The sequence below is a fragment of the Sardina pilchardus genome, chromosome 4 (assembly GCF_963854185.1).
Source record: "Sardina pilchardus chromosome 4, fSarPil1.1, whole genome shotgun sequence".
Lineage (NCBI taxonomy): Eukaryota > Metazoa > Chordata > Actinopteri > Clupeiformes > Clupeidae > Sardina > Sardina pilchardus.
Window position 1 is genome coordinate 1288838 of NC_084997.1, and position 24636 is coordinate 1313473.

Below are 24636 nucleotides of genomic sequence, written 5' to 3' on the forward strand. Positions count from 1 at the left end.
TGGTGAGCCCAAATACATGGCAAAACTTGTCATGTAAAAAAAGGATATGGTTATTAAGTTATTTTTTAATACCTTAATAGTTATCACTCTTAATTATATCACTCGCCAGCTTAAAGGCTACTTATTTCACATAGGCTATTTGTCAAATGTAATATCGCTGTCGGCCAACTCTCACTTCCTTCTTCAGATTGATGTGACGTCTGAACCAAAACCGGTTCAGGGGATGGTCAGGGCTGCTTGCCATGGTGCGGGCAAGGTGTGTGGTGGCTGTGTCATTTGCGTCAGTGAGGCTGGGGGTGGGAAGCTGTATTATCTTGGATGCTAGGTGTGTTTTAATGAGTTTGTTCTTGCTGGTGACATTTAGTATGGTGAAGAAACAGGGGGAACAGTAGAGTAGAAGGGGTTGGATGATGCTTTTGTAGAGTAGCAGAAGGAGGTGGGGGGCAACAGACAGTGATCTTAGTTTGCGTATGACATACAGTCTCTGTTGTGCACGTTTCTGTGTGATGGTGACATATGTTCATTGAAGTTAAGCTTATTGTCAATGGTGAGGCCAAGATATTTGATGTGTGAATGACCAGTTCTTTTGTTTGGTCAATGTTGAGTTGAAGGTAGTTATCAGAGCTCCACAGTGCAAAATCTGTGATGGACTGGTGATGAGCTGTGATGGAATTGTTGTCTGTAAGAAGTCCTACTATGGCTGTGTCATCTGCATATTTGTAGTACAGTGCCCTCCATAATTATTGGCACCCCTGGTTAAGATGTGCTCTTTAGCTTCTAATAAATTCATTTTTCCCCCAAATAATATAGGACCACAATGGAAAAAAAGCGTAAAATCCAACCTTTAATACAAGTCAATTTATTTAGAAGGAAATAATTATTTTACATCAAATCATGTGTGCCACAATTATTGACACCCCTGATATTAATGCTTTGTACAACCCCCTTTTGCTAATAAAACAGCACCTAAGCTTGTCTTATAATGTTTCACAAGATTAGAGAAAACAGAAAGAGGGATCTTCGACCATTCCTCTTCGCACAAAGTCTCCAAATCATCCAACGACCTGGATTCTCTCCTCTTCAGCTCACCCCACAGGTTTTCAATGTGGTTGAGGTCTGGGAACTGAGATGGCCATGGTAGGAGCTTGATACGGTGTCTGGTGAACCATTTCTGTGTAGAGTTGGCCATATGTTTAGGGTCATTATCTTGCTGAAAGACCCAGTGACGACCCATCTTCAGCTTTCGGGCAGAGGCCACCAGATTTTGATTTAAAATGTCCTGGTATTTCAAAGCAGTCATGATGCCATGCACCCTAACAAGGTTCCCAGGCCCTTTGGAAGAGAAACAGGCCCACAGCATCACCGATCCTCCCCCATACTTCACAGTGGGCATGAGGTGCTGTTCTGCATACTCATCTTTTTGTTACGCCAGACCCACTTACAGTGTTTGTTGCCAAAAAGCTCTAACTTTGTCTCATCTGACCAAAGCACACGGTCCCAGTTGAAGGCCCAGTACCGCTCCAGATGTTTGTGCTTATGATTTTGAGTGAGAAAGGTTTTTTTCCGTGCATACCTCCCAAACAACTTGTTGGCATGTAGATAGGGCATGATGGTTGTTTTGGAGACTTTGTGACCCCAAGATGCAACCATTTGATGCAATTCTGTAACAGTGAGTTTTGGAGATTTTTTTTTATTTCTCTTACCATCCTCCTCACTGTGCGTGGTGGCAAAATAAACATGCGTCCTCTTCCAGGCTTGTTTACCACTGTTCCAGTTGTTTTAAACTTCTTAACGATTCCTCTGACCATAGATATGGGCAGGTATGCGAGTGGCTATTTTCTAGTAGCCATTGCCTTACTTGTGAAGGTCGACACACATCTGCCTTACTTGAACAGTGTGTTCCTTTGTCTTTCCCATGTTGAAGACAAATGGCCTCTGTGTGACGTCATATTTACAGCCCAGGGAAACAGGATGTTAAGAATTACTAATTAAATGTTCCTACATACTCTGATCGACTTTGTAAACTACTGTAGAAATGACAGAAATGACAAAAATACTTTAACTACATTTATTTGTGTGTGGTGTCTTAAGCTGCTGGGACCTTGAATTTCCCCTTGGGGATCAATAAAGTACCTATCTATCTATCTATCTATTTCCTAGGAATTGTTAGGGGTGCCAATAATTGTGGAACAGGTGATTTTATGAAGAATAATTATTTCTCAGTCAGGGATTTTTTTTCCCACCCTAAAATTCACTTGAGTTGAAGGTTACATTTTTCTACAATTTTCATTGTGACAGTATGCTTCTACAATAAAAATTGTATTTATTTTAAGGCTTTTAACGCATCTTAACCAGGGGTGCCAATAATTGTGGAGGGCGCTGTAAGTGGTGTTGGGTAGTGAACTCTGGCAGTCATTTGTAAAGTGTGTACAGGAAGGGACTGAGTACGCAACCTTGGGGCGCTCCAGTGTTGGTGATGATGGTAGATGATGATGTTGTCCCTATTTTCACTGTCTGTGGCCTGTTGCTGAGGAAGTTGTATATCCAGTGGATGAGGAGAGGGGTGACATTCAGGTGCTGTAGTTTCTCGATGAGTTGATGGTGCTGGATTGTGTTAAATGCGGAGCTGAAGTCAACAAGCAGAACTGAGGCGTAGTTATGGGGAGTCTGGAGGTGGTGAAGGAGGGAGTGGAGAAGGCATGCCACTGCGTCCCCTGTCCCCCTTTTCGGCTGGTATGCAAATTACTTTACTTAGTTACTTTTCAAAAACACACTAGCGAGGCTACACAACCTGAATATGCTATAAAACAATAAGCCTTTCAGCCTAATTCTAGGCCTATATTCTTTCTGTATATTCCATCATATAAAATAGAATCAAATGCAGTGTTGTGCATGGGTTAAAAAGATCTTGTTCATTGAGCATGTTTATTTTTCTGTGAACTATGAACTGCATGCAGCACATTTTTAAATAAAGAACTTGAACGTGAATTTGTTGAAATTAACAACGAGCGTCACTGTTCCCATTCACAAAAGAAATACATTATAATATATTTCTGGGTGTCTGAAATATATGTTGAATATATTACAATATATTTGTCTTTCAGACAGCTTAGAAGAACATATTCTGAAATATATTTGAAATATATTGTGATATAAATTCACTTATATTTGACACATGTTTGCGATTTTTAACAGACGAAAATATATGTTTAAATGCACACCGCTGTACACAACCCTTCAGTATTTAAAATATATTATACAAAGTTTGATTGTGTGCTATTATACAATGACAGTTATTATTATAGTATCCAGAGCGGGGAGTGCCAGATATTCACTGCAGGAGTGGGCATAGCACTTTTAAGGGCCAAATGTACATACATTTGCGAGCGCAACATTATCAGCGCCATGACCCATAGAAACCGTACCTTCTGACACATGTTAGCGGCATATTTATCAAATCTGGTTAACAGCGCCTTTCTCCACCCTCTTTCGCTGTTAACGAAGGTTAACAACTGAATGACACTTCAATCACAAGCGCAGTTGAATGTTACAGTAACTGATGATGACATCAAAAGGAATAAAACATTTAGCGATCATTAAATAATACAATGCATGATGTCAACAAGCAGGACGATATTGAAGAGCAGCAGTTCTACTCAAACTAGGCCTATTTGTGCACATAGGCTATGGAAGATCGATCAAATTTAGCAAGTAGGAAAGTTTAAGTGGATGGGAAGTGAAAGTAAGGTATTCGAAAGGCCAACGAAAGTTAAAGTTGCATTTGATATACAAAGACGCGAAACTGGTGGTCTAATTAGCGATTCTGTTGGCTTTGAACGGTTCTCTTATAGTACCGCATTCAACACCTGCCTTTACAAGTCGGAAATATTTAGGCGCAAAATAGAAGTGCGCTTTCATGGGCAGTTTTAGTACATACAGGGGAATACATAATTGGGCGCATTTTTCGCTTCTCCTCTTAATTTACATGAAACATCCACTCGGGTGTAGGCCTGTCTTTCTGCTCACTTGTTTTGAGAACATAGTTTTAAAAATGAGTTTTGTGTTTACAGATTTGAGAAAAACACTTTACTTGACGGGTTCATTCATAACACATTCATAACAGCTGTCATAAACTGCACATGAAGCATTCATGACTGTTTCATGAAACAAGACTCAACATTCATACCAACTAGGGCTGGGCAACGATTAAAAATGTTAATCGCGATTAATCACATGATTTCCCTGATTAATCATGATTAATCGCATTATTATACGCAAAACTCAATAATGAATTCAAAAGTAATATAGCACATTCCTAGTTTAAATGTGCTGCCATATGAACGAAAGTCTGAGTTACTTTACAGCTCATTATTTTCTGAGTAGCAACATTACTATTATAATCAATTACCAACCTTTTTAGCCAAATCAACCAATGCATTGTCACTCTGACACATTTGTAATTCTGCCCCCACTTGTGTGTGTAGTAATGATGAAGTCTAACCAGCTACATTAGAATAGATGGATATAGGGCTAACCAATTTTCCAAGGGAAACTCTGATGCTGAAATTCTTTTCAAATTTTTACTGTAAAACTAAGCAGAACAATAGAGTACATTTCAGTTATTTCCTTCAATGTTTTGTTAGAGTGCAGTCACGTAGGCTATCATTCCAAGTTACAGAACAGAAACTAATGCGTTAGCTTATGGCTAATGTCTATGAGAAATCCCATTGAAATGCTAACGGTTAGCATAATCAATAAAATTAGATATTTAGGTAAGGTAAGGTAAGGTAATTTTCTTTATATAGCGCATTTAAACGTGCACTGCAGTGCAACCCAAAGCGCTTCACAGAACACAGAGACAGTGCCGAAACGGAGTGGCGTAGTCGCCAGCGTACCCATGACAACACAACAAACAAAACAAATTCACAAAATAACAAGACAAGATGCCGGACGGAGTGGCGTAATCGCCAGCGTACCCGTGACACCAAGACATACAAGACATACAAACAAATAAACAAATGTCAAATAAATAATAAAACAAACAAAAAAAACAGAAAAGTCCACGTCAACCAATCGACTGCACTCAAGTCAGACGGCTGAGAGAAGTCCCAGGGCAATGAAGACGCACAGCTAGCCTAGCTATCAGACCATACGAAGACGGCGCTAGGCAGGCCGTCTGGAGAGCACCAGAAGCAGTAGCAGCAGAAGCACCGAGCAGTCTGAAGCAGTGAGCGACCCTGCAGATCAGCAATTCGGAGGACACCCGACAGCAACAGTTTGCCTCCGGCCTCCATCGCCAGCAGCGCTGCAGAGCATGGCAGCTCGCAGGCCAGCAGCAGCTCAGCAGTCGCGGCAGCAGCACATCGCCCGCAGTTGGTGGCCAGGTCGCCCGCGGTTGGTAGCCCGGTCGCCCGCAGTTGGTAGCCAGGTCGCCCGCGGTTGGTAGCCAGGTCGCCCGCAGTTGGTAGCTAGGTCCTCAGCTGTCCTGACCAGACGGTGAAGTGCAGTGCTTCATGGATGGAGGATGTGAAGCCCTCGCCAGCGGTCTTCAACCCAGTGGACATACTCGCTGTGGCATCAGCCAACTTGAAGTAGCAAAACAAATATTGAGAAAAGCACAAGATGATCGAAAAAATACCGTAAATAAAGAGTGAAAACATTAATCTAAACAAATAAATACAAAAAATGAACAGAATAAAACATAAAATTACGAAAATGACATAAAAACAAAACAAAAACATGATGCCAGACGGAGCGGCGTGTCTGGCCAGCGTCCCCGTAACCTAGCAACTATTTAGAGCGAACTTCAGTCCATTTACAGCTTGGGCTACATAGGAAGATGTCTTTGCTTACACCTGAATATTAAAATACTCAAGGCTAATGTTTTCTTTCCATACAACAACGTTACCGTGTAGGAAAAAACGACTGTTTTACTTATCAATGCCCACTTGAACAAAGTAGCTGCAAGACCAGCGCAAAACATAAACATTAGGCATGCGTGTGACAACGTGCACCGTGAACATGTGACTTGCTCTTGCACTGCTGCAGCCAGTGGCTTCTCTCACTTCTGTTGCACATCTCCTGATTTCGTCAATGTAGGCTATGGAATTTCAATGCGTGATGAGACGCCTGTGACCAGCCTGTGAGCAACAGACTTTTACAGTATAAAATAAATAATAAAAACTGTGGTAATGCGCGATAACATAATTATCGGCATTAATTGATTGATGAGTTAACGTGATATTAACGTGTTAACGTGCCCAGCCCTAATACCAACCCTTTCATGAATGTGAAAGACAAAACGTCAAAAACTTGTCAAAATAAAAGTCCAACCATCGCCAAGCAGCATTGCTGTCTTTTTTGTTTTAGCCAACCTGATCGTGTCACATCTTAGTCAACAGAGAAGTCCAGTGTCCAGGAGTATTTCGTTTTTAGTAACCTCTGAAGAATGCATAATTGTCTACACCAATGACTATATATAGATATATAAAACAGGAATTTCCAACCATTCAGAGGTCCACAGATGGTCAGTAGTTCACTTCCCAGTATGAATACTTCACAACTCGTATAGTAAAGTGACATTTGAAGTAGACTTCATAAAATATTCATGAGATGTTAACAAACGCCGGAGAGGATTCATAATTCACCCTGTATATGGGCTACTAGATTGTTGGACTTTTATTTTGAAAATTTTTCATCGTTTTGTCTTTCACATTCATGAAAGGCTTGGTATTCATGGAGTCTTGTTTCATGAATCAGTCATGAATGCTACATGAGCAGTTCATGACAGCTGTTAGAAATGTGTTATGAATGAACCCGTCAAGTAGAGTGTTCCCAAAAATTTCAAAAAAGGTGTTTTAGCAATGGTGAAAAACTCTAATCCATGGGGTTTGATGTTGGTTTGCGGCTACGGTATAATAGCTTCAATTGTTCTTGGAAGGCTTTTCACACAAAGGAAATATATTGGACATATATTTTGAAGATTGTATGTCAATATATATCAGAATATATATGTTGACATATATATTACAATATATTTTAAAATATATTTACAATGTAGGGTGAAATATGTTTTAAAATATATGCAAGTATAACCTCCTGAGACCCGGGATGTAAATTTGAATGCATTTTTCATTTCACTCAATTATTTTGGCTTAGTAGGGCTTCATAAACATACAAAAAAAAATTCACCTCTGTACATTAAGTAGTTTTTGAGAAAAACGATACATCCCTATTACCATAAAATACAATGAGATTGCCAATCCAGAAAGAATGTGAATATTCATATGTGTACTCAAAGTGCCTAAGATTCAACTATTAAGAAAACAGTTTGTTTTTATTGAACAGAAATGTCCTGTTATTAATTTGGTTAAGTTTAGTGTTTATTTGTAAATGTTAGTTGTGTGTATGGGTCACACCCATGTGGAGAGAAGTCTATCCACAATGAATTGAAGCGAAACAGTTCTGCTCTATTTGTTTCATATTTGTTTATTTATTTATTTTTGTAATTCCTTCAATGGATTTATTTATTCAGGCTACTCTATTATGTCTATGTCCACACTTTCACTTCCATTATTGCTTTACAGTAGTTTGATATGGCCAATGAATGACAATTTTCAATGTAATATGTAGCCTAAAAATGAAATTATGCGTACATTTCAGTCCCGATGTCCTCGTATGAGGACATGAAAGTTAAACACGTCCTGGTCTGTTTGCAATGATCGAAATGGGGGAAACTTGATGCCATACCATACTAAAACTGTTCACAAACATACAAAAAAATGTAAATGTCATAACATTCACTGGTACGTTACCATGACGATAGTTCTCACGCGTATGCCGGTAAAGCGTGGAGGTGGATATCGACGCCATATTGCTTTTTCCCAAACATTGTATTGTGTGTCTGATAACACTAGAGGGTAAAATGAAGTGTCCACATATGAGGACAACAGGTTTTTATTCAGAAAAAAGTAAGCACAAGGTAAAGCAGAGCCTAAATGTAATGTCCTCATACGAGGACGCAGGGTCTTTATATATTTATTTATATATATTAGCCTGTTTGATGCTCATTGAGCTCTTGGTATGGTGAAGGGTGTGTGATGACGTGGGTCTATGTTAGTTCCAAAGGGCAAAGGAACTTTGCACTTCAGTGGCCGCACCTCGGTGCTCGGGCCCTAATAATAATAATGATAATAATAATCTGAGCAAAAACAATAGGGCCTTGCACCTATGGTGCAACCGCTGCTACAGCGGCCGCACCTCGGTGCTCGGGCCTTAATAAATATAGCGGCAAGCAGCGATGGCGGGCCCGAGCACCTGCGGTGCGCACCTGTGACATTACGGAATCTAACAAAGCAACATGTGCGTGTCGGTGTGCATGTGCATGAGCAACACACATGCCCATAAAATTTGGTCAAGTTTCATGAATGTTTACGTCAACCACAACAGACAACACACTAGGTGGCGCTGTAGAGTCCTTAAGCCACACCCTAGGCCAGAGCTCTGTTTCACTAGTGATAGCAATAACACACAAGCTCAACAAATTTGGTTCATTTTCATGAATGTCTGTGTCAACCACAGCAGACAATGTGCTAGGTGGCGCTATAGAATCCCTAAGCAACACCCTAGGCCAGAGCTCTGTCTCTGACTAGAGATAGGAATAACACACAATCCCACCAAATTTGGTTCATTTTCGTGAATGTTTGTGTCAACCACAACAGACAACGCGCTGCTAGGTGGCGCTATAGAGTCCCGAAGCCACACCTTAGGCCAGAGCTCTGTCTCTGACTGGAGGTAGCAATTCCACATGTAGCTGCCAAATTACATCCAAATTATAACCTTTTTTCTGCCTATGACACCAACTTCCTGTTTCTTTAATAAGACGCCATAATTCAAACCTTCGCCATTTCAATATGCTTCGAAAATTCAAAAATCTGTTCGCAATTTCTCTCGGGCAACCCCTCAAAATCGTTTTAGTGTTGATATGACATGATTTCGATAAACCGTCTAGAAGAAGTGTTTCAAAATAGAGGATGTGCAAAATTCATAATCATAATCATAACTCAAATTCCTCTAAGATTCACTATGTAGTTTAAATGTAAAAGTTGTTCAGATTAATACAACACACATGCCTACCAATTATTTTGGTTCATTTCCATGCATGTGTGTGTCAACGACAACAGACAACGCGCTAGGTGGCGCTATAGAGTTCCTGAGCCACGCCCTAGGCCAGAACTCTGTCGCTGAGTAGTGTTACCAAATCAGAAATTTAATCTGAGCAAAAACAATAGGGCCTTGCACCTACGCTGCAGCCACTTCAGTGGCCGCACCTCGGTGCTCGGGCCCTAATAATAATAATAATAATAATAACTAGAAAACGTAACTTCGAGGAAATTACCAGTGCATGCAAAAGCAAGACATAAGATAAAATGTGAAACAAACTTAAATTTACAAACAGTTGTGGACAGAGGAAGGTGAGGGAAGGGGGGGGGGGGCAGTGTGTTGTATGTATGTGGCTTAGGGGCAAACCGTTGTGTTTCGGTTAATGTTCTAATGTCTGAATTGAAGTTGGTCAATAAAGCTTGACGGCTGGATCAGGATCGGCGATTGAATGATGATTTATTGTTGGTACAATAAGTGAATAACAGACACAGTCTAAGTCTCGCTCAGTAAAACTGACAGAGTCCTCGTAGTGTGAATTGCTATCAAGCGTGGCACATAGTATCTTGCGCGTGATGCTATGCGGTTGGCTTCTCGATCCGTCTCAGCGAGAAATACAATAAGGAAACATTATTATACTCCTAACATGAATCAAATGTAAATGTGGCACAAACTAAACGTGGCACAAACATATGGAAAAACCCAGCTCTGACCCAGATACAATGGCTCCGGCCCTCGGCCCATGCTATCACCCATATCTGGATGTTCTAAGCTACAAGGCCTTCTCTGACCTAAACATGGCCAACTGTGCAGCTAATATCAGAGCTTAAAGGATCCCATTCTATGGTGAACACATCAGAATACAGTCAGAATACCCCAGAATTCAACAAAAGTCCAACCAACCAGCTGATTCTCAGTAGTAACTCTTCAGCCAGGCAGAGCAGCTAATTGGTGAGATCACCTGTGTTTAAGTGCACAGATAGAACCAATACGTGATTGGACTTTTACTCTCTGAAGCTTGACTTTTCCACCTCTGAGTGTGCGTGCGTGCGTGCGTGCGTGTGTGTGTGTGTGTGAGTGGATGTAAGGAGCATGGCTTTCTATGATGCAGTGAAATGGGAGAGTTAGGTTAAGGAATGTTGTGGAGTGCATGGAGAAGTGTGGTATATATGAAGTGCTGCAGTGAGGTGTGTGTGTGTGTGTATGAGTGAATGGGTAGACAGAGAGAGCTGATAATGCAGGTTCAATTTAACTGGCTGTCAATTAAACTTGATAGGGCCTTTGAGCAGCTGGCTCTTGACACAGGTGCAAATCAGCTTAATCAGCAGTGCAGTGCGATAGACCTCTGAAGTTCGCCTACAAAAAAGCTTCCCATATATGGGCAGTTGGCTTCAATTAACTCCCGGATCTCCTTATATGGGCAACAGGGCAGCTTCAGAGGTCTATGAAAAGTCAATGGGGAAAAATATTTTGCTAATATTTCAAAAAGTATCAAGTTTACAGAACTGAAATATACATAGACTTAGTCTTATTTTCAAGACCTACGTAACAAAGTTTGAACCAAGTTTCTAAGTTAAACGGTTGAAGCTAATTAGGACCTGGTTAGGAGAATAATAATAACTAGAAATGCAATTCCAAGGAATTACCAGTGCATGAAAATGCAACATAGATAGATAATGTAGATATGGTTACTAAGGTGTAGCTAGGGTAAACATGGTGGATGCATAGTTTACAGAGAGTTGATAGTGTGAAGGTAGACAGTTTAAAGATGAAACATTCCAGTTTTAACTTAACTAATGATTTCTATGCATGTTAAAATGTTGATTAGCTAACCTAGCTAATGATTTCTAGCAGTTTGGTTAAAAATGCTAATTATGTTAGCAATGCTAACTTTACTAACAATGCTAACCAGGTTGATTAGCTAACTTAACCGATGATTTCTAGCAGTAATGCTAAAAATGCTAACTATGCTAACAATGCTAAATTTGCTAACAATGCTAACCAGGTTGATTAGCTAACTTAGTTGATGATTTTTTGTAGTTATGCTAAAAATGCTAACTATGTTAACAATGCTAACAATGCTAACCATGCTAACTAGCTAACTTGCTAGTGAGGACTTTTATTTTGAAACATTTGTTGCTAGGGTATCCATGGTGGCCACTATCAGGAAACAAGAAGTTACTGCAGTATAATCATGTTGGTTGCTATGGAAACGGTCATAAACACTTAATTTTGATGGTTGCTATGTTGGTTGCTAGGTGCATGGAGGTTTCATGTAGTTGACTGGAGGCATAGTGGATGATAACTGACAGTTGGAATGGTTGAACAGTTCAATAGTTGAGTAGTTTCAATGGTTAAATGATTTAATAGTGTATTATTGCAGTGAGGACTTTTATTTTGAAACAGTTGTGGACAGAGGAAACAGTTAACAGGATATGTGTAGTCTTCAGAGAGACTGTATGCTTTAAGCCAGAGAAACTGACAGTTGGTGCCCAGGTGGCCAGCCACCTGGCGTAAGATTCTAATTGCTGCCGTGATGTCATAATGAGCAATGTTAAGTCTATGGGGAAATAGCTCAATGTTAAATCTATGGGGAAATCGTTTTTTAATTCATAGTTTAAAAAGTATAAAAGTTACAAAGTTGAAAAATACAAAGCACACATGGCATAAGCAAGACCTACGCAACAACGTTTGAATGAAGTTTCTACGTTAAACGGTTGAAGCTGAATTGCGAGCGTTAGAAGAAGAAGAGGAACTAGAGAATGTAATTCCAGGGAAATTACGAGTGCATGAAAATGCAAAATGTACAGATAAGTCATGTAGATATGGTTACTAAGGTGTTGCTAGGGTAGACATTGTGGTTTCATAGTTTATGAAAGTTGATAGTGCGAAGATAGATGGTTTAAAATTGAATGTGGATAGCTTAAAAGCTGTTGATAAAAAGATAATTTAATGAATGTTGACAGACCGATAGTTTAATTGATGTTGATTGGTAAATCATTTTAAATGGATGGCAATAGGTATAGTTTAATGGATGTTTAATGTTTCACTAATGTTTGCTAGCAGTTATGTCAATAATGCTAATATGCTAATCAGATTGCTTAGCTAACTTAGCTCATGTTTGCTAGCAGTTTTGCTAACAATGCTAACCATGCCAACAATACTTACTATGTTAATAATGTTAACTAAGGTGATAAGCTAACTTGGCCAATGATTTTTAGCAGTTTTACAAAAAATGCTAACTACGCTAACACTGCTAACTTTGCTAACAATGCTTACCAGGTTGATTAGCTAACTTAGCTAATGATTTCTAGCAGTTATGCTAAAAATGCTAACTATGCTAACCATGCTAACTAGCTAACTTGCTAGTGAGGACTTTTATTTTGAAACATTTGTTGCTAGGGTATCCATGATGGCCACTATCAGAAATAAAGAAGTCACTGTAGTATGACCATGTTGGTTGCTATGGAAACTTTCATAAAAGCTTAATTTTAATGGTTGCTATGTTGGTTGCTATGGTACCTGGAGGTTTCATGTAGTTGACTGGAGGCATAGTTGATGATAACTGACAGTTGGAGTGGTTGAACAGTTAAATAGTTGAGTATTTTCAATGGTTAAACGATTTAATAGTGTATTATTGCAGTGAGGACTTTTATTTTGAAACAGTTGTGGACAGAGGAAGTATGAAACAGGATCTGTAGTCTTAATGAGATTGTATGCTTAAAGCCTGAGAGAGAGAGAGCTGCTGCACCTGGACTGGCCACCTGGCATAAGATTCTAATTGCCCTATTATGATGTCATAATGTAATGTTAAGTCTATGGGGAAATTTTAATAGTTTTTATTTAATAGTTCAAAAAGTATAAAAGTTACAAAGTTGAAAAATACATAGCTGAAGTCACCTAAGTAAGACCTACGCACCGCAGTTTGAATGAAGTTTCTACGTTAAACGGTTGAAGCTGAATTGCACGCACAAAAAGCGTTAGAAGAATAATAATAAGAAGAAATCGGATAACAGTAGAGTGCATTTTCATGCACTCTAATAAGAAGCCTAGGAAGAACAGTACAGTGCATTTTCATGCACTGTAATAAGAAGCCTAGGAAGAACAGTACAGTGCATTTTCATGCACTGTAATAAGAAGAAGAAGATGCCTAGGAAGAACAGAACAGTGCATTTGCATGCACTGTAATAATAATCTGAGCAAAAACAATAGGGCCTTGCACCTACGGTGCAGCCACTTCAGTGGCCGCACCTCGGTGCTCGGGCCCTAATAATTTATTAAAGAAAATAGTAGATCTACGAAATGAGGAAATAGTTTAACAAAAGCGAAACGCCTCAGTCATCGTCTGGCCTGCTGCAGCACAAGCCACCCAGACAGCTCTCACTGGCAGGGTGAACAGAGAGCATGAACACTCCAGCAGACTGAACTTTAAGACCACCAACACCGGGCCCAGGTGCAGCAATCAGCAAGCTTGCAAAAATACACAGAGACAGAGACAGGGACACCTAGTGGCCCGGTGGAGCCCTGCGGACTCTAGAGGACAGTGGCACAGGCACCCATGGCCAAATCACTTGTCTCGCTGAAGTGAACGCAGAATGTGGGCCGTTGAGATGATCTCCGTTAATCAAAAACTATTAAGTGCAGCTAGTTTATCCGCATTTGATGGGCTGGGCAAGGGATCTGTGAATTGCTTATAGCTGTATTTTGGATCAGGTTATTATATTATTATAAAATCAACCATAACAATGAGTGCACCCATTGACAATAGGGAATTTATAGATTGACTCTATAAATGATGGACAAAAGCGATTGATTAATTGATATGGTGGTGATGATATGCTTATCTTGATTATTATTATTATTATTTATGTATTTATGTATTATGTTTATTATTTATTGTATTGTTACTATTGTTTGTATTGATCATCTTCTACATTCAATTTGAGAACAAGTGATTCTTATTGAAATTGAAATAAATACAATATGAGTTATTTAGTTTGTTTCATCCTAAGCATAATTATCTACAGCTTTTTCCCTCTGTGTGTGTGTTTGTGTTGTGTGTGTGTGTGTGTGTGTGTGTGTGTGTGTGTGTGTGTGTGTGTGTGTGTGTGTGTGTTTGTGTGTGTGTGTGTGTGTGTGTGTGTGCATGCGGGGCATGCTGATGCATTACCTTAGGCCGAAGATAACTCGTCTGGACTTCAAGAAAAACAAGTTGACTCTTGTAGTGGTAGAGGATGATGAACAGGTAAAACAAGATTATAATAATTGTATTAAATTAAGTCATTCAGTAGAGCAACAGATTATTTTTTGACTCCTGTCTGTCATTTGTTTTTTTAACCCTATGAGCCCGACGGACGCAAAGTGCGTCAAAAAACGCACACATTTTCTTTGTTACATTGCTCCGCTATTATTTGTCACAGCGAGATGAGACTTATATTGCAGGAAAGAGCAGAACCGGGGCTTTCCAACGATACTAGACACTTGTTTGTACGATCAAGTATGAAAATAAAATAAAATCATGAAGTTAAATCAAAGTATATCATATTTACAGTCTATATTGCTCTGCGTTCACCGGCACATCCAGAACTCTCGCTTGAAGTACTCGCGGACCACGCATCGCACAGACATGACACGCATATCAAATGAAAGAGGAGAAGCAGAGCTTTGCATTGATACCAAATACATCGATCATTTCGTATTATAAAATCAGACGAAGTTACAAACAAATAATAATGTCATATAACTTTGGCTACCTTTACTCTCGTTTGATTTCCTCGTGAAATCGCGATCAAAAAGATATGGCACGCATGTCAGATGAAAGAGGAGAGCTAGAGCTATCCACAGATACCAAATACAACCTTCTAGGCCATAAAACAGACGAAGTGACAGCAAAATAATAACTTCATTTAGCTCCACTTACCTCGTGTTTTTGTGTGGCATAATAGCATGTTCATAATCCAATGTTATCATGTGTTTCTCTATGGCAAGTCACGTTCATAACACGGTTTTGAGATCCTAGCAAACTCCTGTATGGTATCCAATTCAAGACTCATATTGCATCCAAATTTGTTTGACAAATAAACACGTTTTGCCTTTACTTTGTTCATTGCAATGCAGTAAAACAAATATTATAGAGAATCATCATCTGTGCACGTCATGTGTGCTACCGCAAACAAGTCATGTCAGATCAGCTAGTGTCACAAATATGGAGTGCAAAAAGTGCCAAAAAGTCATTTTTTCATCACTAAATAAAAATTGCCATTTATTTCTGGAAGGCACACACCACATATTTCTGTAAATTGCTCAGCCCCAAAGTATACCTCCACCATGGTTCTCATATTGCCATTTTTAGGACAGTCAGGCCTACACAACCATGCAAGTTTCGTCGAGATGTGAGCTTGCTGTGGTGAGATACACGTCAAAATGTAAGGATTTGTATAGTACGCTTTTCAAATTGTTATGATTTAAAAATCTAAATCAAATCAATGCAAGTATTTATACATGATATTGTGGCAGATCTGGATAGTCTAGACTGTGCTGAAAAAAACAATATGTAGCATGTGTGAATGGCACTTACAATGACCAGGATAAATGCTTCTAACTAGAGGTAGTGAAAATGCCCTTAAAACAGCTTAGGGCTCATAGGGTTAATCTGGGAAAACCCATCACATGGAGTAATTTTACCAATTTATGATTCTGATGCCATCCTAGTAACATTTGGGAGGATTTTGGGAGGATGGTATCCAGGATTTTGCAAGGGGACAGTGTCAAGAATGTTGCTGGGATGATATCAGAATCTTAAATTGGTCCGATATCACCAGGGAGGGTTGAAACAGAGCAAAAATCAAAGATTTTTGAGTGCACCATGTGATGTTTTTTTTTTTTTTTTTAATCACAGGGTCTATGGTGATGTTACTTGTGGCACAAAAGTAGGGTATTGAAGACATACCGGTGCTAATCACAAAATTAGAACAGCTGTTCCAAACTTTTTTCCCCGCGCACCCCCGCCTACATTCTGACTGGACTCACGCACCCCCACCATCCGACAGATACAAACCGATACAAACGTAACGCATTGTATTGCCACCGCTCATGAATCAAAAGTTGATTTTTCAACACCTGTCCGCCATTGCCCTTTTCATCTCGCGCACACCCTAGAAGTAAATAACCGAAGGCAAATTACGAAAACTTGAGGGATGACCTATCATAATGCCAAATGAGCTCCTTTGGTCTGTCGAAGTCAAACTTTATTGAGCTGAGTTTTTACGATTGCTGCCATTTCACTTAGTTAGTTAGTTAGCTTTAGACACTGTTCCAAAAACACGTGCTGGCAGACGATTTTGGTAACATAGCAATAATAACACTTGACCGAATCGCTCTAAAAATGAGGTTGAGTGCGCTGTCAGCACAAAAAAACATGATCGGTGGACACAGAGCCTTAATCATTAGTTATTTGCTACGGGCTTTTGCAAGTCCCGCTTCTCTTGGTTACTTTAGCTTCCAAAGATCTTAGAAGAAAGTGCTCTAGAATATTTGGTTGCTACATTAGTCATACATTGCAGAATCTACATGTCTTTGCCAAATGGTGAGAAAGTGAAAACTTGCACCCCTAGTGCATATTTCTTTCCATCGGAGGGCAGTTTACATGTAAAATCCCAATAAAAATATTATGAAGCCATGTCAGCAGAGGTATCAGCCAAAAATATTTTTCGATGGCCCGGATAGCTTTGCCACTTAATTTCTGCCAGTTTTTCGTGTAAGGCTTGGTCTGCAGATGGTATGTGACCGATTTAGTGAAGAACGGACAACATGTGTGGCATGTGAAATTGTTTCTGTTCTTTCAACAAACTCCAAGTTGGCATGTATTGGCCTTGAGACCTCTCACAGTATTAACAGACACAGGTAGACATTTTAAATCCATATCAACAGTTTCAAGCCAAAATACATTTTTGGTAATTGTAGCGCCCTGTAGAGGTCAAAGGGCTCAACATTTCTGGTGTGTCTTCGCAATGGGGTCCAAGTCCATGTACCAAATTTGGTCTGATACTAGGCGTTAGAGAGTAGGGCTGCAGCTAACTATTACTATGATTTCTACAATTTACTCATTGCAACATTTATTTTGTAGGGAAAAGAACAGGAACATACATTTATGTTCCGTATGGACCATCCCAAGGCTTGTAAGCACCTGTGGAAGTGTGCTGTTGAACATCATGCATTCTTCCGCCTGAGGGGACCTGTTCAGAAGGGCTCCGCCCGTTCTGGCTTCATTCGTATGGGTTCTCGGTTTCGCTACAGGTGGGTCAAATACAGTATATCCGTATGTTCCAGACTATAAGTCGGGAAACCGGTTTGGTTAGTCCTGCGATGTGCTGCGTCCTGCTATATATATGTGTGTGTCGTATATAGTATATGTCGTATAAAAATTCCAAGGTTCGGAGGTGTCACCCCCGGGAAATGTATTAAAGCCTTTTGGGGTTCGGGTACGAACCGGTACGAACCAAAGAACTACAAAATTTGACTGCTTTACGGCATATAGGGCCCACTTCCCCCACCACTTCCTCAAATTCTGTGCGAGCGTTGAATAGACAGTTGATGCCTTATAAACATGAGCTACGTGATCTTTTGGCGTTTGAAAAAAATAAAACCCATGGAATTATATTCATATGATGATATGCTGAAATGCATGCTATGGGCTAGGCTACCTGGAATAGCTATACATTTCACACGCAACGCAGGCAATCCGAGTTTGCCCAAGTCGTGAGAACTCCTCCTGAAGAAATCGGCTTATCAACAAAAGCACGTGTATCCTAGCTCTGTCATCTAGTCACTAGATTCTAGTGTCATCATGCTGCCAACCAAACTGCACGGGAGCTGGTTATGTGTGCTAGTTATAGCTCAACGTGTAAATCTACCGCCTAAAAGCTAACAAAGTTATCACGTGTAAGATTCTGTCATCATATTATAAGAGCTCTGCCTCTCCAAACATTTTGGGCGTGCAAATATATGCCACTATGGACGTGAATACCATAGAATACAATATCTGGTGACCATCGATTTTTTATTTTTTTTTTTATGTTATAAAGACACTAAAAATGACCACCCTAGATTAGGCTACGCTATTGCTCATAAATATCGTAATCGTTTTTTTTTTTTAAAAATAAGTAATGACCAACAATGACCAACATCATCCCAATACCGAGAACGTGCACATACCTGAGCTGAAAGCCTAGTTTTACAAATGTATCACAACTGGTATCGTAGTAGGCTACCACATAATTTAATATTTAATGTGCAGCCTCAAGTCTAGCCTATAGGCTACTGTACGCTATGTCTAACTTGCTTCTGGTGTAACCGTGACAGATTTTACGACATAAGTAGAAGAAATGACCGTTTCCCAACTGTAGGGGGACCCCGAGAACAAAACTTACATGGTGTTGCTTTAAATATTATTATGTAATTGCACAAGTTCTGCGCAATTTCAGTTAGAGATTAGGGCCTAAAACACACATGCATAGTCTGTCTCCTAAACATTTCTCACCCGTTATCCAGACATGCATGAAAACATTTGAAAACAAAAATCACAGCCATAAGTTATTTTGAGAATGATGATTTTACCTTTAGCATTGTCCTAACCATTAAAACGTGGCAGATAGCCTCAAAACATTGCGTTGCATCGTGCTGCCTGCTCGCCAAAGAATGTAATTAAATGGATTTTATCGCTAATGTTTGCTTGCATCGCATCCTGTTAGGACAATGGGTGCCTCTCATCATGCCTCCTTGATCCTCGATGCTCGATCCTCGAGGGGCGTTCCCACTGATCTATAACTAACACTGGATAGACTATCCCATTGTTTCCCCCCCATCATTCTTTATGTAGATCAGTGAGGATCGAGGCATCGAGGAGCGAGGGAGGACGTATAAACGCTGCATGAAACGCACCCATAGTGTAAGGTTGGCTGCAAAGATTATGCGGACTGTTACGATTGACTGACACGTACACACACATTACCCAGACGCTTTGGCTAGTCTTCCTGGCTTTAGTTAATGATCGGGCTATAATAAGTCCACACTTCAATAGTGGTCTGGTCACCCTATTCTGTGTGCTAGTTGAGTAACTTGCCTTTCCAGATCAAATATCCATAGTTGTTAAGAAAGGCATGTGAACGGTCTTTAAAATAATATCATTTTATTTAAAGCGCCTTTCATGACACCCAAGGTCACTTTACAAAGTTGTAAAATCATCACATAAAAAAATGAAAAAAAGTCAGTCAGTCAGTCAGTCAGTCAGTCAGTCAGTCCCTAAGCTTTCTTGAAGAAATACGTTTTCAGTCTACTTTTAAAGTCAGTAATTGAGTCAGAGTGGTATGTCGATGTAGTCTGGCAGTGAATTGTGTGTTGTTGTGTAGGGACTTGTATGCCAGGAGCAGGACCTTGAAATTGATTCTGTAGGCAACTGGAAGCCAGTGCAGCTTCATAAGCAATGGTGTTATATGGTTGGTGGATTTGGAGCATGTTATAATCCTCGCTGCAGAATTCTGGATGAGTTGGAGCCGGTAGAGTAGCTTATTTGGGATTCCAGACAAGATTGAATTACAGTAGTCAAGGCGGGAAGTCACATACGCATTTACTAGGACTTCTGCACTCTGCTGGGTGAGCGCTGGGCGGAGCCGTGCAATGTTCCTTAGATGGAAAAAGGCATTTATTGATATGTTGTTTACGTTCACTGTATGAGATGGTATTGTCCAGTATGACACCAAGGCTCTTGACCTGTTTGGAGCAAGGGATGGTGCTGCCATCTACACAAATGGTGAAAGGTTCCATCTTAGCAAGAGCTGATTTGGAACCAACCACTAGCAGCTCAGTCTTACTGCTATTCAGCTTCAGATAATTTTGTGTCATCCACACGTTGATGTCATGGAGGCAGGTAGTAAGTACAGCTGGCGGAAGAGTGGCAGTAGGTTTCACTGAAAAGTAGAGCTAGGTGTCATCAGCATAGCAGTGAAATTTAACACCATGTTGCCTGAGGATAGTGCCAAGTGGGAGGAGGTAGAAGATGAACAACAGAGGGCCTAACACAGATCCCTGGGGCACCCCTCTTGCCCCAGGAGGTGAACCACTGGTGAGCACTGCCACACACTCCGATATTAGCTAAAAAATGTTCCAGTAGAACATGGTGAGAGATGGTATCAAAGGCTGCACTGAGATCAAGGAGAATCAGAATGGAAATAAGTACATCATCAGCTGCAAAGAGGAGATCATTAGCAATCTTAATCATGGCCGTTTCAGTACTGTGCATACGACGAAATCCAGATTTGAATGGCTCAAAGAGATCATTGTCCTTCAGGTGATCCTGGAGTTGAGTCGCCACTATTTTGGAGAGAAAGGGCAAGTTAGATATAGGCCTGTAGTTGTTAGACTTCAATCCAGTTTTTTTCAGCGTTGGTCTGACAATAGCAGTTTTAAAGGCTGATGGTACAGTGCGAGAGAGAAGAGAGGTTATTAGAATTGATGTAATCAACGGAGCAATAGATGGCAGGCAGCTCTTAACCAGGCTTGTTGGAAGAGGGTCCAGCTGACAGGTGGAGGAATTTTAATGAGGCCACAGATGCCACCATTAACAGTGGAAAAGAGAGTCCTGCAGCCGGTTGCACCAGTCGAACATAAGGTCGATCGTAAGTTGAGGTGTAAGTTGTGTCTTAACCTTACGTTGAAACTAACTAGTTTCAAACTAGCGCAGCATTCTTTTTCTGTTGCACCATCGCTACTAAAGTTACACCGTAGTTAGTAGCTACTAAATAAAAATATTGTCGCATAGAATGACGTTTTTACCGTTGACAACCAATCAATATCACTAATTATAACGGAGGCGTCACAGATTCACAATCCTTGCGTTGGCAACGTACCGTTCGCTGTTGTATGATAAAGCCACGTTGAAGTTTGACTTCCTCCACAATTATTTTGTTATGTGGAATAAAATAACACTGCATTTTTAAATAAGACTTTATTTTGTTGTATGTGCTTTGGGAATATTTCAGCCACCACTGTTCACCTAACGTACCTAATGTACCGCAGTGGATAGCGAAGGTAACGGTAAATCTTTCTAATATGACTAGCTGCTAATGTAATCTCTGATAACAGCTCAATAAACAGCAAGGAAATGTGTGCCTTGAGTGGATAGCTTTGGTATTTGTACGGCTAGGTCCATTAGGCCTACGATTTCCAGAATAACATGATTCAAACACTGCCGAAGTAAATTAAATGTGTGTAAGGGTCGCGTATGAAACTTTTCTCGGCTTATACTTTGTTAAATGTAACATTTCCACCGTTTAAATGAGAAAACCATGTTAACAAAATAGTTACGATGGGACTTACACCTAGGGGGAGGGTGGTGTAAGTTAGTGTGTCATTTAAGTCATAACTTAGTGCCTACGTTGAAACTATCTGCTTGGTGCAACCAGAGAGGGTTCAAGCGGAGCGAGAGGGCCCAACGTTCGACCATTTCCGCATTCTATTATTGCAAGGGGGTTGGGAGGGAATCCCCCTTTATGCAGACCAGAGTACGCCCTCGCTGCATTCATATCAATGGAAGACTTGTGGAATGTTATCAATAAATTGGTCATTATGGCTTTCTGGATTTGTTGACGGTATTTTGGAATATTTTGTCATAATCTGTACGTTTTTCCGATCATTTCAAGCCTAATAGTGTAATTTTTAGCGTATGGGTTTGTTAAGAAAATAACTTAATATCAGACCATGCTGCTGCTGGTTACTGTCTGGTTGCTAGCTAGCCGCCTACCTAAGGTAACATTTTAAACGGAGCAGTGTCATTTCTTTGAAATGACAACTACCTGAATAACATTAGTGACATCAGTTAAAGTGGGTAGTTTATACTCAAGTGAACTTGAAACGGTATATAGAGTTTAAACGGAGTCTTTCAACTGTTAGTGACCTGGCAACGCATAGCTGTATTGTCATGCTCGGTTCACAGACTAATTAAATGATTCATTCCGTGTCCTATACAATGATTCATTGGTATCATGCATGATTTTAGACTGAAATACTGTAATCAAAATTATTTTTGTATGTTGTTATTGCTTATTAAGAGCGAAAGTTTATTTAGTGACGTCGCACTTATGCAGACCGGAACTGTCCCGTTTTGCTCCCATAGTAACGTATTGCGTTGCAGTATCTTGATAGTAATGAAGGATCTTTGGTGCAACCCGTTCTATTTTAGTAGTTCGTAAACCTCAACGTAGCGCCAGTTTACGTTCGAACTAAGCTAAGATGGAACTTACGTTCAGCTGGTGCAACCGGCTGCTGGTGTTTCCATGTCCTTCACTGATTATCTTTGCATAGTATGATCTTTTTGCAACACAGAGAGCATTTTTATACTCATAAAAACGAATCACTCCTTACTATAGCATCATTGAAAGTTTGCACATTCTTTTATAACACGCCTCTTTGTTTCCTCTCTCACTTTCTCGCGGGTAGCATCCTGAGCATTTGCTCTGCTGCTGGCTTGTGCCTTCACATCCCCCAAAATGCTTGATTGCATTGTATTCTCCACATTTTTAGCTACATTTTTATGTACCACATCAGCGTTTTCGCTCAGTGAATCTTTTGTAAATTGCTTCACAATTACCGTCGGGTCCTCCTCGTCTTCGTTATCACCTGGCTCGCCTCAGCTTCAAAAGGAAGTGAAGTAGGCTGTGAGAGTGGTGTTCACACTGCAGCTTGGGGGCTGTGGAGACAGAGCTACACTTCTTAACAGAATGCCCAAAATATGAGGAAATACGGACATTATCATTCAATAAAATAAATTCAACTCTCCCTGAGTTTCTGACCTGGACAAATGAGGAAAAAATGCCTTACATCCTTGGAGAGCATGAGGATGTGGCCATTCTGGCTGCAAAATTTGTAGCAGCCTGCCATAACCTGAGGGACAGCCAGTGAGGCCACAAACACCAACAATGGTGTATAGTTATTATGATTACAGTGCATGAAAATGCACTGTACTGTTCTTCCTAGGCTTCTTCTTCTACTTCTTCTTATTACAGTGCATGAAAATGCACTGTACTGTTCTTCCTAGGCTTCTTCTTATTATTCCGCTGATCAAATTAATTTTTTCTATTCAGGTTGAACCGTTCAACCTAGAAACTTCATTCAAACGTCGCAACGTAGGTCTTAAATAGGGGAATGCTGCTATGTATTTTTCAACTTTGTAACTTTTATACTTTTTAAACTATAAATTAAAAACTATTAAAAAATTTCCCCATAGACTTAACATTGGCCTCTATGACATCACAATCGGGTCGTTAAGCAATTAGAATCTTATGCCAGGTGGCCAGCCCCACCTGCAGCAGCCCTCTCTCTCTCTCTCAGGCTTTAAGCATACAATCTCTCTGTGAAGACTACATATCCTGTTAACTGTTTCCTCTTTCCACAACGGTTTCAAAATAAAAGTCCTCACTGCAATAATACACTATTAAATCATTTAACCATTGAAACTACTCAACTATTTAACTGTTCAACCATTCCAACTGTCAGTTATCATCAACTATGCCTCCAGTCAACTACATGAGACCTCCATGTACCTAGCAACCAACATAGCAACCATTAAAATTAAGCATTGATGACCGTTTCCATAGCAACCAACATGATTTTACTATGGGTGCGTTCGTAAATTGCACTCCGAGCGCTCCGAGCACACTCTGAAACTTTTAAACCGTTCGTAAATTCAGAGTGTGGATGGAATTATCGTTAGTTTATTCAGAGCGTAACACTCTCGGAGCGCCCAGAGCGTACTCTGGGCACTCCAGCTGAAAGGACAGAGTAGCAGAGTGTGACGTCACATCAGTCAGCTAGTAACGAATCTAGTTACCTACGTAACATTAACAGGTTAGCATTTTAGTGCTAGTGCTAGAAGAACGTTTCCAAGTTGACATTACAAGCGTTGCTCATCAAGATTATGTAGAGGGTTTAAATAACTGCTCTCACATTGTTCTTCATCATCACTGTCAAGAAAGCTCTTGCATCAGTGGAATTGAGTTTTGAATAATACATAAACCCTGTTTCAAAAGTGCCGTAGTGGCGTCCATATTGTAAACATAAACACAAATAATCGTTCGTAAATTCACTGGGAGTTAGAATGCTCGTCTTTTTCGAACTTCAGAGCGTTATTCTATTTTTCAGAGTGTCAGATTGAATTTACGAACGCACCCTATAGTAACTTCTTTATTCCTGATAGTGGCAGCCATGGAAACCCTATCAACAAATGTTTCAAAATAGAAGTCCTCAGTAGCAAGTTAGCTAGTTAGCATGGTTAGCATAGTTAGCATTTTTAACATAGCTGCCAGAAATGATTAGTTAAGTTAGCTAATCAACCTAGTTAGCATTGTTAGCATAGTTAGCATTTTAACATAACTGTTAGAAATCATCAACTAAGTCAGCTAATCAACCTGGTTAGCATTGTTAGCA

The 24636-nt window shown here is 40.0% G+C and overlaps 1 protein-coding gene across 4 annotated transcripts in view; it reads left to right on the forward strand.

Annotated features, from left to right (window-relative positions):
* epb41l5 (erythrocyte membrane protein band 4.1 like 5) overlaps positions 1 to 24636 on the forward strand; it is a 225250-nt gene that overhangs the window by 125393 nt on the left and 75221 nt on the right. For all 4 annotated transcript variants that reach the window (XR_009938816.1, XR_009938817.1, XM_062533706.1 and 1 more), the window contains exons 11-12: positions 14335 to 14404; positions 17285 to 17454. Coding sequence is in view for 2 of the 4 variants with exons in the window: in XM_062533706.1 (XP_062389690.1) it covers positions 14335 to 14404; positions 17285 to 17454 (240 nt within the window). In the remaining 2 variants the exon portion in view is untranslated. The remainder of the gene's footprint in view (positions 1 to 14334; positions 14405 to 17284; positions 17455 to 24636) is intronic.